The 16,049-nt window shown below is 33.8% G+C and overlaps 4 protein-coding genes across 7 annotated transcripts; 3 read left to right on the plus strand and 1 right to left on the minus strand.

Annotated features, from left to right (window-relative positions):
- The first annotated feature begins 1,127 nt into the window (after positions 1 to 1,127).
- On the plus strand, positions 1,128 to 4,892 carry LOC124459143 (kynureninase-like). Of its 3 annotated transcripts, XM_047008684.1 has the most exons (16): positions 1,129 to 1,192; positions 1,279 to 1,419; positions 1,491 to 1,611; positions 1,803 to 1,888; positions 2,010 to 2,071; positions 2,143 to 2,214; positions 2,358 to 2,432; positions 2,497 to 2,578; positions 2,647 to 2,711; positions 2,969 to 3,067; positions 3,142 to 3,218; positions 3,715 to 3,767; positions 3,828 to 3,913; positions 4,000 to 4,054; positions 4,341 to 4,522; positions 4,681 to 4,892. In XM_047008684.1, the coding sequence occupies exons 2-16, from the start codon at positions 1,341 to 1,343 to the stop codon at positions 4,801 to 4,803; spliced, it is 1,317 nt and encodes a 438-aa protein (XP_046864640.1). In that variant the 5' UTR covers positions 1,129 to 1,192; positions 1,279 to 1,340; the 3' UTR covers positions 4,804 to 4,892. The 3 variants fall into 3 exon arrangements, with proteins under 3 accessions (XP_046864626.1, XP_046864631.1, XP_046864640.1); XM_047008670.1 differs by having other exon boundaries at positions 1,128 to 1,419; XM_047008675.1 differs by having other exon boundaries at positions 1,128 to 1,413.
- Positions 4,893 to 5,412: 520 nt separating this feature from the next.
- On the plus strand, positions 5,413 to 12,087 carry LOC124459063 (rho GTPase-activating protein 18-like). Its single transcript, XM_047008637.1, has 19 exons — positions 5,413 to 5,717; positions 6,283 to 6,454; positions 6,530 to 6,595; positions 6,682 to 6,980; positions 7,172 to 7,388; positions 7,468 to 7,784; positions 7,876 to 7,929; positions 8,146 to 8,311; positions 8,478 to 8,569; positions 8,782 to 8,806; positions 8,878 to 8,930; positions 9,054 to 9,154; positions 9,347 to 9,405; positions 9,559 to 9,641; positions 10,206 to 10,409; positions 10,489 to 10,563; positions 10,902 to 11,003; positions 11,181 to 11,412; positions 11,523 to 12,087. The coding sequence occupies exons 2-19, from the start codon at positions 6,319 to 6,321 to the stop codon at positions 11,609 to 11,611; spliced, it is 2,370 nt and encodes a 789-aa protein (XP_046864593.1). The 5' UTR covers positions 5,413 to 5,717; positions 6,283 to 6,318; the 3' UTR covers positions 11,612 to 12,087.
- Positions 12,058 to 13,952, minus strand: LOC124459167 (epoxide hydrolase 1-like). The gene is made up of 5 exons (XM_047008691.1): positions 13,639 to 13,952; positions 13,155 to 13,574; positions 12,899 to 13,077; positions 12,499 to 12,733; positions 12,058 to 12,414 (listed from the first exon to the last, which is right to left on the minus strand). The coding sequence occupies exons 1-5, from the start codon at positions 13,950 to 13,952 to the stop codon at positions 12,192 to 12,194; spliced, it is 1,371 nt and encodes a 456-aa protein (XP_046864647.1). The 3' UTR covers positions 12,058 to 12,191.
- Positions 13,953 to 14,173: 221 nt separating this feature from the next.
- On the plus strand, positions 14,174 to 15,977 carry LOC124459217 (origin recognition complex subunit 5-like). Of its 2 annotated transcripts, XM_047008734.1 has the most exons (5): positions 14,230 to 14,296; positions 14,599 to 15,111; positions 15,185 to 15,368; positions 15,442 to 15,627; positions 15,702 to 15,977. In XM_047008734.1, the coding sequence occupies exons 2-5, from the start codon at positions 14,647 to 14,649 to the stop codon at positions 15,956 to 15,958; spliced, it is 1,092 nt and encodes a 363-aa protein (XP_046864690.1). In that variant the 5' UTR covers positions 14,230 to 14,296; positions 14,599 to 14,646; the 3' UTR covers positions 15,959 to 15,977. The 2 variants fall into 2 exon arrangements, with proteins under 2 accessions (XP_046864696.1, XP_046864690.1); XM_047008740.1 differs by lacking the exon at positions 14,599 to 15,111 and having other exon boundaries at positions 14,174 to 14,445.
- Positions 15,978 to 16,049: the final 72 nt, after the last annotated feature.

Consider the following 16,049-nt stretch of genomic DNA (forward strand, 5'->3'; position numbering starts at 1 on the left):
GTGCTGCTAAAAGTTTGCACAAATGGATTTTGTCAAAAATGTCATGGATGAAAATAAACAGCTATGTTTTTATGCCAGTAACTAAAAACTCCATATGCTCTTTGTTGAATCTACCTTTGATTTCCATGCATAGAATACAACAATCTAAAATTCTGGAAGATGCATTATCTACTAAAATGCCTACCTATATTACTTTAATACATTTATAACGCAAATTCATGCCTTTTTACTGTCATTTGATTCCTTCTATCAACATCGTTTCTGTGTATTATCTATTCTCCTGTCTTTTCATTTCCCTTTATAATTCGTGTAAACGGTGAAATCAGAATATATGTTGAATCTGTCCGGAGTATATTCACTAACTAAAGTAAGTTTGAAAAAATTCTTAACAAGACTTCCACCATGAAAGTTATGAGAAAAGTTCATCATATTCAGTTTTTGACTACTCAACTGATTCGTCTGTTTACGTGTTTACATAACATACTTGATACTGATGCGTTTCGAGTACGATTTTCAACAAAATAGCAATTTGAAACATATTTTTACCATTTTGAGAAACTTTTTTATAACACAAATCTATTACAGGCTTTCAATTTTACTTGATTTTTTTTCTTTCTGTTTCGATGCGGTAATTTACATGTAAATAGACCTACCAACTCTGATTCTAACGATTTCACCGTATGTCACAAGTTTTATGCACATTTCTCACTGTCTCGCGACATGACACAGTTTTCTCACGATTTTATAATGCTCAATTGCTTTGTTTTACAACTATAAACAATTAATTGCGTATGTATTTTATGATTATTATGTTATTACATATGTATATATATGGTTAGATACATAAACTTTTATCTTTCGCCAATCTATTCTCATGAACTTTTAGCTGCTGCCCAACGACAATACAATGGGCGTAGGAAGATTGATAATTGCGAGGAGGGGGGTTCATATTGACATGTGTATTTTCTATTCTGTTGAAAACAATGCATTTCAAAGGAACTTGGTACTGCATCTCGTCCATATATCAATATGAGCCCCTCTCCTCAATCACACAGGCAGCACCTACTGCCTTTTAGGTATTCCAGTTAGATTCTGCACTTGAATTTGAGAATATCAAAGAATATCATTATATCAATGGTACTTCAAAACCACTAGCCCGTATCTGGGCCAGAACCACTGGCCCGAGCCATTAGTACGAACAGTTGTAATTTTTTATGATTATTATAATTAAGGATTGGTTATCTCAGCCACTAACAAAGATGTATGCACCCACTTTAGAGTTACTGAAATGTAGCGAAACATGTCGTTTGAATATACTACGAGAAGATTTTGCCAAGTATATGGATGAATGCGATCCGTTGAAAGAATTTCGAAATCACTTTCTTATTCCAAAGAATTCCGATATTCCATTTGGTGAGTGTAAGTTTTTCTGAAATGTTAACATCCCAAAACTTGGTTTTGATTAAGTTGTAATTGATACGTTTTTGCAGTTGATTCAAAATTAGTGGACCTTCAGGAGACATGTGTTTATCTTTGTGGTCATTCTCTTGGTCTCCAGCCAAAATCTACCAAAGAATATGTCAATAAAGAACTAGAAAAATGGGCTACAAAGTATGTGTCAAATCAAACCAAAGATTGTATTAACTTTGACTAAAGGCTGGGGACAAAACCCCCACCCAATATTCTTGCAGTATCATTTTGAATTTTTTAAATTGTCCTCAGAGGCCCTACTTGCCCCACTCTTGGTTGTTGTTGCCATGCATAATTTAGTGTTTTAGCACTGGTAGTGATTTTTTGTTTAGAGGAGTTTGTGGTCATGTAAATGTTGATGACAAACCATGGTGGATTATTGACGAATTTGTTAATGGACTTTGTGCTCAAATTGTTGGTAGGTTTCAGGGTTTTTCTTGATGGACATTGAAGTTAAAATGGCCTTGAATGGTGTCGATTCACTCAATTGAATAATGACAGTTCTTATCTGTTTTTGAGTTCTGATGTGATTTTTGCAGGTGCTAAAGAGCTTGAAGTAGTTGCAATGAATGGATTAACAGTGAACATTCATTTACTATTGGTAGGATGTGTATTTATTTAAATACACATTTTTTATTGGTTTTTATCACATCTGAATTTTCTCTTTTAAAGGTTCCATTTTACCGCCCTACCGTGAATAGACACAAGATTCTCGTTGAAGGAAAGAGCTTTCCCTCAGATTATGTATAATTTTTTTGTACATGTTTCAGTCTTCTAAACATTTATGTAGAGTGGTTTTCCCAGGTCTTAATTAACTCCCAAGTCATGATTTTCTTAATTATTCATCAATGCAATGCTATAATTATGTTGCATTGTTTGTGTTGCAGTTTGCACTTGAATCTCATTTGAAATTGCATGGGTATGACCCTGCCACATCATTGGTGGAAGTTAATTCTCGACAAGTGAGATTGAATGTTATTGAAACTCAAATGATGAGATAAGAAGACTTGTATTTTCTTATTAAAGGGTGAAACGTTCCTACGAACTGAGGATATTATTAAAACAATTGAGGAAGAAGGAGAAAGTATAGCATTGATTTGGTTTGGAGGTAGCTTGATTATGTATGCTTTTCATATGTACTTACTTTCATGGCTAATGTTGTGTGGTTTATTTTAGGTCTCCAGTATTATACTGGGCAACTATTTGATATGAAATGTATCACAGAAGCTGGTCATAAAAAGGTAAAAATTACTTGTTGAACAGAGTGATGTTGTGGTGTATTATAAATAACAAGTATTACTATTATTTAAGGAACAAATATATTCATTAGCAAAAAATCAATATGTATATGTAGATTAAAAAAGTATATGTAATTTACAAAGAACCTGTATTAATTACTGAAAACAATAATGTACATAACAAAGAACCAGTTAACTATGTACTTTAGTATGTACATTTCGAAATGACAACATGAACCAACGTATTTCCTTTTCGTAAGGGTTGCATTGTTGGTTTTGATTTGGCACACGCTGTTGGTAATGTAGAGTTGTCGCTGCATGATTGGGGAGTAGATTTTGCATGTTGGTGCTCATATAAAGTAAGAAATATTGTGTCTCATAAATCCATACATCTTACTTTGTATTCTCACGTCACGTAAAATTGATTTTTTAGTATTTGAATTCTGGACCTGGCGCTTTGTCAGCTGTATTTATTCATGAAAGGCATGCGAAAAATTTTGATTTACCAAGGTAGATTTTATATAACAGTTCAAGACATTTAGAAATGCAAGAATTCTATCTGTGCATTCTCATGATCTTGACGTAATGACTTCGTGCAACTAATAAATGTCCGCCAGTCAATCAACATTCTTTCTTCACACAACGTACTAGTTTTTTTTTCACTCGTTTACTGAACTTCTAGACACATACTGATGATTATTCCTTGTTGAAAAGCTAATAGTGTACCACCAAAACTTTACTCGTTCGCATATTTTTTCTAGACCTGCTCGTTTGTGCGTGTGTTGAATATATTTCTGTTTAGTGTTTACAGCTTATGAGTGAAATGCATGATTATAAAAGCCTAAAAGGACCTTATTTAGTAAAGACAAATTGACATCTTTGGATCATTAAAGCCTAATTTGCATAGATATGTAAAACCTATTTCTAAACGATTACCATATTCGATATTTGATTCGATATTTGATTCGAGGAACAGCTTTCATTTTTTTATTATTTTTTTTCTTAGATTGGAAGGTTGGTGGGGTCACGAAAAGGAATCAAGATTTCAAATGGATCACAGTGAGTTTTACAGGAGAACTTTATTTAGAAATCTTTCTATTACAACGTATCTTTGTGTAGAGTTTCTTCCTCGAACTGGTGCAGCTGGCTTTCAAATTTCGAATCCTCCTGTATTACAAACAGTGTCATTGCTCTCAGCTTTGGAGGTAAACCACCATATCGCTGACAGTGTGTTTCTGTCAACAATGCAAGTGCTTGCTAATACCGAAGGCATCGCATTCTGTATTTTTAGCTTCATACTAAAGCGACGATGAAAAGTCTTCGTAAAAAATCTCAACTTTTGACAGGTAATAAAAAATTGACAGTATTTTTAATTGAAAATTATTGAAAGAGATGTAAACACCAAACGAAAAAGTATCAAGATATACTGTACTTAGTATGTTATCTATTTGAAAGTGAATATTTATCGAAAACAGAATTGTTTATTCCCAATATTCAATCAACAAAAACACGAATAAATATTAAATGATATTACATGAATCTCTATAAATTTATGACGTAATAGCGTACAAAAAGAGTCTACAATATAAAAGAAATATTACATCATCGATCATCAATGTGTCATTTTTTTAGGATACATGGAGTATTTGTTAATGAGTATAATTGAGGAAGATAAGGTTAACTCAACGTCTGCTGCACAATATTTTCAAATTATAACACCGAAAAATCCTTGTGAACGTGGTGCTCAATTGTCCATTATGTTCCCATATGACACTCAACAAATCTTTCTTGAACTAAAAAGGAGAGGGGTTGTGGTAAGAACTTACTAAGAAGGCTTTTGCAAACGTAAAAATGATTTTCGCTTTCTTTTTCAAAGATTTTAATCTCAGTGTTTGCACACACTAACTGAAATTTTTGCCTTTTTGGGTACGAAACCGTGTTTCATTTTCTGGCGATTTTTTTCTCTTAACAGGTGGACGAACGTAAGCCAAACGTAATTCGAGTCGCTGCAGCTCCAATCTATAATTCATTTATGGACGTATTTAAATTTTATAAGTATGTGAAAGAATGCATTCAACTTGTTTGTAATCAATAATATTTTTATCACTTATCAATGAGCAACCATTGAAAAAGATTCAAAGAAGTGCTTGCAGAAATTGCAGAAATGCAGAAATTTCTCATTTATGTTTGTTCTTGTTTAGTGTATAATTTAATATTGTTCACTGCAACTGAAATATTAGCCACATGAGAAAAATGAGGAAATCTTAGGATAAAGACAATTGCCAAACATACAACTTTTAATACAGCTATAGACGTCATCGCTCATCAGTATAAGGGATTCACATAATAAGTTTGCATTGATACATACGAACTGAAATGTTTGCATACAGCCAACCATTGTCCGCATCGCAAATACTTTTTGCAATTGAAAAAAGATATACCGGGTGTGTAGAAAACAAATGGACGACTCTTCGTTTTTTTACGAGGAATTAGTCAACTTAGCAGTCTTTGCTCTCACGACTACTTATTTAATTCGTAAATAGTCAATTTCCTAAGCCAAAAAACTTGGCCTTCAACTATACATCTAAACTAACCATAAATCTCGTCTAACTAGTCCTAGGTTATTGAAGAGATATTTTGGATATTCATACGGTAACTATTTTTTGGTTATTTTTCTCATTTTTTGACATTAGTTTAGTCGTGGGGCTCATCGGAGGCATTCAGGATGACAAAATTTACCGGTCATTTTTTTCGGCATTATTTACATTATAAACCGTGAGTAATTGATACGTCGAGAAAGGTTGCCTTTTAGATAACTTTTGGAAATTTAGCTGTTCTTTCTTTTGGAATATGAATGACTAAACCAGGAATGTAATATACTTCTGATGTTGTTTGTAGTTTGAAACATTTCATGTGTGTTTGGGATTGAAATTTCTAGTCAAATATGTTACACGATGTCAGTTCAGTCAAAACAGAACAGTTATCCGATTGAATTACCTTCACTTTCATGTAAGTATCTTTACTGAAAAAAAACATGATTTACAAATAAAATTGTAGTATATAGTATATTGTCGTTATGTCTCAGAGTGAAATGGTTAATTGTGACAGAAGAATGATCAATTGTTAAGTTAGTCTACCGTGAAATCTCTCACTTGCGTTTATCATTTATGCGTTAAAAAGAATACTCTAGAAGTATCGATGAATTGTAAAGATTTTGTTGATATGATCACTTTTAATTGACGTATTAACAACACTTCAATATTTTAAAAGAACGAAGACGTGAAATGAAGGTTTACTAGCACGTTAAGTGTTGTACCCTACGGCTCTGTACATTATCTAAGGCTCGTTGACGTCTTCAACAATGTTTGCTTGCCATTATAAACCGCGTCTTTCAACAGAGAGTAATTTGTGCATGCCTGAATGAAGCAGTCAGGCTTTTGATACTGTAGAACAAAACAAAACGAATGCTGTTTAAATGAATATTAATGTTTAAATATATATGAATTTTGATATGATTTTATGGTGTTCACGATAAGTTCGTTGATATCTTTGAAATTCAAACACATATTTCAAGATGTTGTAGTTTGATCTGCTGGAAGAAACATTTTCCATGATGGAGAAGCCCATTAGAAACATGGATAGTCAGATGCAAAGAATGCGTCATCTTGACATGTTCTGGCAGGAATATGAATCAATTCAACCCCAAGTAAATGATGCAGTTGAGGATGATGAAGATTCAGTAAATGGTATTTAAATATATGCATACAATTGTTTAGCCTAGAGCTCATCAAATGTTGTACATATTAATTTTGGATTTTTAGATGTGGAGCAAGATGTTCAATGGTTACAAGAAGCAGGATTTAATGACATGGTGAAAAATTATCGAAGTAAGGTCATATTAAACTTTTCTTTTATTTAGAGAATATTCAGTTTGAATTCTATCAATTTTTATTGTATTTATATTCACCATTAGAAAGCAATGAAATAAATGCAGATGACTTTGATTTCAAGAATATGACATCATCATTAACAAGGAAGCAAGCTGAAGCTGTGAAAAGACGTATCAACAAACTTAATGCCAACACCAAGGAGAGACTGAGTTTGCAGGAAACATCAGAAGGTCCACAACGCCTTGCAGTGCCTGATATTCGCAGTATTAATACCCATAATTCAAAGCAACGGCCAGATATGACATCAGAGACAGGCACTAAGAAAAAAAATATACGTAGTCGACATTCCTATAGCGAAGGTCTTCCACTTTTTTGTTCAGAGGTAAATGTTGTCCAGTGTGTATTACATAGTGTACATCAAGAGTATACTTCATAGGAGAGACGATGAAGATTAAATGGTCAAATTTCATGCTCATAAAAAAATTCAATTCAGTGTTGGATCTTTTGATATAGTTTTCTCTATTCTAGCTTAAATGATAGTAAGAATTTTACTGGATTAATTTTGCTTTGCAGGAATTGAGTTATTCAGACAATTCTACTTCAAAATCTCAGGATAATCTAAACTATGCTAAGTCATTTTCTGATCGTGTCAGGGGGATAACTTCAGGTACTAATGTATCTTCAAAACCTGTTAGTCGTCCTGTTCAGTTGTCTCAAGGAAATAAGTCTCCAATATTAAGACGTCGAACAATGGAAAATTCACTTCAATTGACAGGCAGATTAAGTCATGGTAGGGTTTACTTTTCTCCATGATAAACATTTTTACATTTCTTCATTTGCTGTTGTATAATCATCCTTTTTTTTTTCAGGTAGTTCACCTGTAGGGTCACCAAGCCATGAGAAAAATCGTCAATTTGCTGGATCTTTATTTTACATAACAGCTGTCAACAATAACAGTCCAACATCATCCGAGATATCATTGCCAACAACAAAGATGAATGAACTATCAATTTTTGATAATCATCATGTTTTGTCAAAAAAGGATCCATTATTGACAAAATACACATCAAAAACCACACTGTCAAAGCAAGAAATGAATAATACATCAGATACGGGTGAATTCAGCAATGACAACGGGGAAGATTTGTGCAAGGAGTTGACGATACACCATGAAAAGCCGGCAGTTGTAAGTTTTTTATTTTTTCTACAAGCTATCAGCTATGTATATCATTACATCGATTATTGCGTATAATTGACATTATGACAATCCACTGTAGGATGTTCAAAAGAGCACAGATTACGAAGGACCACCAAAGTTCCCTAAACTTCCGGTTTGTTTGCATGTTTTTCATTCTCTATTGGTTTGTGAAAAAACCTATTTCAAAATGATTGCTGTCATTTACGTAACGCTCAGTAACCAACCAGCTCCCATGCTTTACGTACAAGTTTCAAACTTGACTTCACCTAATGATCACGTGGTTTTACAGATGTTGGTTTCTCCAAGTTAGATCTGTATCTTATTTGGATATTGTACCGTGTACTTATAGAATTTCAAATTATCACGTGATGAATATGGAATAACACGTATTGAAGATTTATCCCCTAAAGACATGGAGAAAGTGCGATCTCTTGCTCTCATCGAGTTGACTGCGCTCTTTGAGCAATACAATATGGTCTTTCGTCGACGTAAACAAACGAAAAGAAAAACGAAAGGTTTGTATATGAAGTGATATTTTGTATCATCAGTCGACTTTCTTGTATGAGAAAATACACTATAGCAGATCACCATCATAAGACCATCGTTATTTACTGGCTTATGCATGAATGTCATTTGATATAATGTCTTGTGTTTCAAGAATTATTGTATGAATATTTTCAGAATATGGTGTATTTGGTGTTCCTTTATTACTACTTGTACAGCGTGATCGTGGTGAAAACCCGAGATACAACACTCCTGTTATTTTAGAACAGGTATTTATGGCTTTTTATTACTATTTTTATACAACAATACTGATAGTTCATGTGAAATTTTGTTGAATATCCAATGGACTTATGTCATGTCTTCATAAGTGGGAAAGAACTCGAGGAGCACACTCTATTCTTGATATATTGAACATCTTCCAAATACGTATTCTTAATGACATTTCACTGTTGTGTTCAACCAATTTTTCCTTTCATTGTAGATGATTGGTTTTTTAGAAAATAGCGGTACGTGACGTATGATAAATCGAAGTTGTTTTTTTTATTTTTAATTGGATTATCATTGCTTTCGAGATTAGGAGTTAAAGAGGAAGGTATTCTTCGCGTGCCTGGTTCGGCTGCTAGAGTACGGGTCAGTGTGTATTTTGTTACTGTTGTTCATTAATTTTGACTATTGAAAATTGCCTGACACGTCACGAACTGATGTTAAGGTACTCTGTATTCAACTTTCTCATATTCGTCTGTTTATTTTAAGTGCATGCGCGAAGAGTTAGAAGAGACATACATGGACAAGTGTTTTTCATGGAGTAAACGCAAACCTCATGATGTTGCGGCGCTACTAAAGCAATTTCTCAGGTACGATTGGTTGTTCACTTCCTTTTAAAGCTCAAAAATTATAGCTACTTGGAGAAATCTTTTCTGATTTGTTGAATGTTCACTTCGCATCTACTGTTTTTTTACGTATATCTTATTGATGTGGTTAGCTCTGTATAATGTTAGGATAAATCACATTTGCCTTTTTTTTCTGTGTAATTTTGCTGTTTTTAGAGAGCTGCCGTTTCCTCTTCTCACGTATGAATACCAACCGACATTTGCATCAGTTGAAGGTTTGCACACTCTTTTTTTGTTTTGTTTTAATGGCTTTTGTACGAGGGAGGGAACTGTGATTGTTTCACTATAGTCTAGTATTTGTATAAAGATGTAGTCAACGACTTTAAATTTTTTGTGTTGTTTATATTCACTTTTAAATACTTTTGTAGAAATTCCAGACCAAGTTCAACAACTTCAGGCGTTGAATCTTTTGGTTCTTTTACTCCCAATAACACATCGCGATACCTTGAGGGTAAGTTGTTTGTAAACTTTTTTATTTACTACAACCTATCGCGATACTTGAGGTTGAGTTGTTTGTAAACTTTTTTACTCCCTATAACCCATCGCGATACCCCAAGCGTAAGTTTATTGTAAACTCTTTTACTCCCTAGAACCCATCGCGACACCTCAAGAATAAGTTTATTGTAAACTCTTTTACTCCCTATAACCTATTGCGATATCCTAATTTGTTACTATTTCATTACTTTCTTTATGGATCGATTTTTCTCTACGGTCGGTCGATAGACATGTTAATTTTGAACCAGCTATTTGATATTGCCAAAAGTGGGTGGCAAGAGTGGCTACCATTCAAATTTGTTCTCTTTTCTCGAAATAATGCGTTCGGATGATCAAAAAATGTAAATGAAATAAACCAAATCCAATGTATTCATAAGCTTGTAACGAAATTATAATTTCAATTTTTTAAAACTTTTTCGTAAAATATCATAATTTTTGACAATCTAAGTTTTGACAAATAGTAATTGAAGTCATCACTCTGCTAATTGAAGTCATCATTACTAAATACTTTTTCTTTCAGCTTTTGTTAGTATTCTTGTGTAACATTGTTGCAAACCACAAACAGAACAAGATGGATTTAAACAATGTCGCGATGATCATGGCGCCAAATTTATTTTTAAACAATGGCAAGAAATCCAGTGCCTCTATAAGAGAAGTTGAGTTGGCTAAGGGCACCATAAACATTGTCAGAATGCTAATTAAATATCACGTCATACTTTGGACGGTATGTTGTCAATGGTTTTGCCGAAGCCGTCGTATTATTTCTCTATTCTTTTTTTACTTCTCCTGTCTTTTTTTATAAGGTTCCATCGTTTATGGTACAACAAGTTCGTTATTTGTACGAGAAGGATTTATCTGTCAAGTCTAAGGAGATTAAGGTATGTTTTGAGAAAGAGAAAATTGCATATTGTGGGAATAGTTTATTGATAAGTATTGTTTTTACTGTTGGCAAGAAGTAGCTCATGGCAGGACTGGGTATTTCTCCTTAAATTTTTGATGTGAAATGTCTCATTTTATTCACACTTCCCATACACGTACAGTTTTATAGAAACTTTCTATTCACTTTCGACTGTTATAATAGCATTTGAAAGTGATTCATATAACATTTGTTCTTACTGTTGTAAAGTAATTGTGTAGATACTCTTAAGCACAAAGCATCCTTATTGATTTTCTGAAAACTAATTAGTTCACACTTTTCTATGTCACTTACTTACAGGTGAAAAAACGGAAAGGTAAGCGAGGAGCAGGGGATCTTACAGCCAATCAACTTAAACTTATAAAAAAATCCATGTCTCTGGAAGATTTGGACAGAATTGAGGTGTGTTTTGTATGTAAATTCATCAGAATGTTAATTGTAGTTCATAAAAACTGTTCACACCCCCCTGCTCTTCATTCTTCACTATTTATAGTTAGGGACGCACCCCCACCACTACCACTGGACTTTTATGGTGTTTGTATTTGATGGAAAAGTCCACAATTCTTATTTTTTTATAAGTACGAGAACCATATCATTCGTGTGAAAGCACCATTGTTAAACAAATCAGGCATGGCCATTCAACTTTGCAAGAATACTACAGCTAAAGATGTCGTCGAGAAATTTTGTGAAGCAAGTAGCAAAAACAAAGTAACAAGGACACCCAAGAATCAAGAAAATGAGAACATTGATGATAGGGACAACTGCTGTACTAAGGGCAACTATTTCCTCCATGAAGTTGGTGGTAATATAGGTACGTTAAGGGATACATTTCATTCTAGGGATCACAACAGTACAATTATTCTCGAAGATCCTCTTCATGGAATAACAAGTACTTTCTCAGATTAAAATGTCGTGTTTTAGGGGAAAGATGCTTGGACATGGAAACCAATCTACTACAGCTTTCAAGGCTCAATCCTCATGCTGAATGGGTGATTAAAGTAAAACCATAATCAGAGGAAAGTTCAATTGAAAGATTTTATGTGATCGTTGTGTTCTTTCATCTGAAATGCAACACCACTATCCAACTCCAACCTACAACTTGTCCCCAGTCTTAATTTGATGTTACACTGAGCAACAACTCGGTTACAAAGTAGTAACTGCGCGATAAAATCGATGGTAAAAATACTTAAGTAACAACTGCATTCATTTAAGGTGTTAAGAAACTTAGTTTCCAATATTATAGTCCTTGAATGTTGCAATAAATTTGCGACAAATATTATAAAATGTACATAAATTGTGTGCATTTGTAGTAATATTGTACTAAAATGTCTTTTATATGTATACTAAATTGCCATATAGAGTTTTGTAATTCTTAATTAAAGAGGGATGCTTGAAGATTGATAAGAAGGGGGAGGGGTCATATTTATATAGTGATATGTCATGTAATGTAATCACATTTGATTTCAATAGAAATTCATAAAGGAGAGCCAATATCACACAAATACTTGTTCCCCAATCATAGAATTTCAATATTTGAAATTCATTTACAAATACGATATCTTGCAGTGATGTGCATACTCTAATGTATAATCATTTCATTTTTTTTTCGTTTTTGTTTGTTTCAACTTTTTTTATGAATGTCCAAATGTCGTCAGCAAAGACTTCTGGCTCTTGTAAAGCACCAAAATGACCTCCTCGAGGAAAATCAGTGAGTTGAACGATGTTTGGGAATGTATTTTTAGCCCAAGTAGGTGGTGATACAAAAATGTCTTCAGCAAAATTGATAACAGCTGTAGGAACAATTACAGGTAGTCTGCAAAACAATGAAATTACAATTGCAGGACAAAATATTGGAAGAATACACCAAGAATACACCTTAAGAGTTTGGTTTACATACACAAAATGCGAAAATTTATTTTCATGGTATATTCGCATTGCAGAAGGCATACTCCCAGTGAACCAGTATAGCATAATGTTTGTGATGATTTCATCTTTGTTAAATCTTGACTCCAAACACGTCATGTTTTTGTCTGATTGACATCCTGACCAAGTGAAGAATTTCTCAAGAATGTAGTTTGCAAGACCAACAGGAGAATCATTAATTGCAACTGCAATGCTTTCTGGCTTTGTGGCTGGGAAGAAAACAGTGTGATTAAGAGAAACTTGTGAAATATTGAAATTTTCTACACCACTAATTTCTCTAATTTCGGAAGATACATTTTTAGGTTGAGTTGAAGGACAAGAAGTAATGACAAAGGGAATTTAATTTGTTTCAGATCAGTTTATTTTTCATCCACCTTGAAGATAGAAGTATCCAATTTCCCACACCATTTTAAGGAATAGTTTGGTCAGTGGAAGAAACTTGCTGCCGTCATTACCAAGACTCCACGTAGGAAAGACTTGTGCTGAGAACAGTGAAAAAGGACCATATGGAGGCCATGATAGATATGAGTTTAGATGAATGCCTTTGACATGACTATAATGAATATTTTGTAAACTAAGTCTATAAAACATTTCTTTGCCAAACACTTCAATATTGATGAATAATATTACCTTGAATCAATGTTTGCTAACAATCTAGCGATAACTGTACCCCAGTCTCCACCTTGAATATAGTAACTAGTGTAGTTAAGACGAGCCATAAGCTTTTTAAAAAGGATTGATATTTGCAGCAGGTCAAGTCCAGGCTTGTGGGGTGCTTCTGAAAAAATAAAACCAGGAAGTGACGGACAAATGATATCCAAAGCTAAATCACTATTTGCATTTGTCATGAGAATCTTTATCACTTTTATGTACTCATAGAATGAACCAGGCCAGCCATGTAGTAGCATAATTGGAACCAATTGACCAGTATTCTTGATAGATTTCTCATGGACATAGTGGATTTTGATGCCATCAATAGTTGCATGATAATGATTGAGTGTATTCAATGCTTCTTCATGATCTTTCCAATGATATTCCTCAAGCCAATAACTTATATAAAAAAAACAATTAGCCTAATGCATGAGGTCACGTTTTTCATGATCATCTTACTCACTTGACAAATTCTTTCAAATCGGCAATGTTACTACCATATTGCCAGTTAGCATTTTCCAAGGAGTGAAAATATCTTGTGTTTCTTATACGCTGCTTCAAGTCTTCAAGTGCGTCTTCTCCGAAACTTATTGACGGCATTCTTTCAATTTTTATATCACTAATATTTGGTAAGTGTAAAGGTGCATCTATAGATTTTCCCCACCACTCATCCTTGACTACCAAAGATGAATGGAAATTTGTGAGACTGCGGAATCCCAAGATTATTGCAACTATTAACACCAAAATACTCGATACGATTCCAACTAACAATTTCATTTCTTCGTGCGTGACAGGTAGCAAAGGAAAAGAATTTCTTGTTAAGTCACCTGTGAAAGCTAAATTAGGCAGCTACTTCGTTCGTCCCACTCTCTCTCGCTCACCTCCAGACGGTCGGCCGTCGGCAGAAGACTAAAGACCCGAGAAGATCTCGTCACAGAATATATACGAATCTATTCTATGACCTCGTCTCGTACCTCACCAGCCAGGGGCAGCAATACTCCAATGGACGATGATATTTGTTGTAAAATGTTAAAGTTTTTGTAGTATATCGAATTCTAAATACTAGCAAGTGGCTGATTTTGCGATGGAATCAAACGAAGAGATAAAAGCTCGTATAGAAAGTAAGGTTTTACACAGAACAAAGCAAATTACAACGTTGTACAATCTGTTCAATATTCAAGACTTTCGCGCCTATCCAAGTATATTTATCTATGGTCATACAGCAACGGGAAAGAACTTTGTCCTAGAAACTATATTTGAAGAATTGCGCGTAAGATTTGCCATTTTTAAACTTCCTATAGTTCTAGCAAGGCACTTTGAACCAAGTTGAGCCCTCTTCTAGAATTTAACAATGTAATTGTTATTACTTCTTACACTTGTTAACCTTCCTAAAGTTTATCTACAATTTATCATTTTATTGTAGTTACAATATGTAGTGGTCAACTGCGTTGAATCTTTTACTTCACGACTAATGTTTGAGAAAGTTATTTGCACAATTCAATCTTTCCAAAAAGACAAATGTAAAGACTCTTTAAAATGTGACAATATCAATGACTTTGTGCATGTTGTCAAGAAACTAATGACGTTTGAAAAGTTTGGCAACAAGACATTCTTCATTGTAATGGATAGATGTGAGAGGCTTCATGACATAGATGAGAACCTTTTGCCAGCATTTATGCGACTCAAGGAATTGACAAGATGCAAAATATCAGTTGTATTCATCAGCGAGATTATTTTTGACAAGTTTCGTCAAGGAACTGGCTTACGAGAACCTTACAAGGTTCATTTTCCCGACTATTCCAAGAAAGAACTTCTAGAAATTATGACATTGGATGCTCCAGATGATCATCCCAAAGAATTTTATCATAACTATTGCAAATTACTGTTGAGTGTGTTTTATAATGTCTGCCGAGATCTGAAGGAACTACGGCATTTGGTATTGGACATGTTTATACCATTTTAAATTTTGATGATGAATATGGACATTGAAGGTCTTTATGCTTCTTTAGGCTCAACTAAATTTCCCAAAATATTGTGAACCAATTGTCCATGGAGAAGCCAACCACTCAGATGTAAGAAAGCTTTGGAGGAATATAGAACCATGCTTCAGAAAAGCCATGAGTACTGTTTTTCTGCATGAAGTATCTAGTGTACAATGGGAACAAATCCAAGATGGCAGTTACGGTGTCAAAGGTATGATAGCAGTCATTCAGTTTTCTAGTTTTTTTGTGTCTTTTACTATTGTATTTTCTGTATGTTCTTCAAGGTCTTTCTAGTTGTTCATCTGTTGAGCTGCCATATTATTCTAAGTATCTACTTATTGCTTCTTATCTTGCATCATACAATCCTGCTAAAACAGATAGACAGTTTTTCTGTAAGACTGGAAGAAAACTTACAAAGCAAGCTAAAGTGGCGGCAAAAACATTTGTAAAAAAGAGTTGTCATTTAAAAGGTACTTTAGCAAAAATCAACCTGTCATTGAATGATTATTGATTTTGAATTGTAATGTTTGATTAAATTTGTTAGGTCCTCATCCATTCATCTTGGATCGTCTAATGGCAATATTCTATAGTATAGTGGATGAGAAAGTTCCAATCTCTGCAGTTATATTAACACAGCTTTCCTCTCTTGTAACTCTGTGTTTTCTTACCAAAATTTCATCAAATGATGTCCTTGATTCACCTAAATTCAAATGCATGGTCTCCTTAGAGTTCATAAAAACCATTGCTAGGCAACTTGAGTTTGATCTTGGCCATTATTTGTATGATTTTATTCATCAATGAGGATAAAATTGACAATTTATATGTGATCAGTAAACTTTTTTTTCGAATGTTTTTCACTCACAGAAGTTTTCACCATTAATTTCATACATCT

Source organism: Xenia sp. Carnegie-2017, unplaced genomic scaffold, assembly GCF_021976095.1.
Source record: "Xenia sp. Carnegie-2017 unplaced genomic scaffold, XeniaSp_v1 HiC_scaffold_13, whole genome shotgun sequence".
NCBI lineage: Eukaryota > Metazoa > Cnidaria > Anthozoa > Malacalcyonacea > Xeniidae > Xenia > Xenia sp. Carnegie-2017.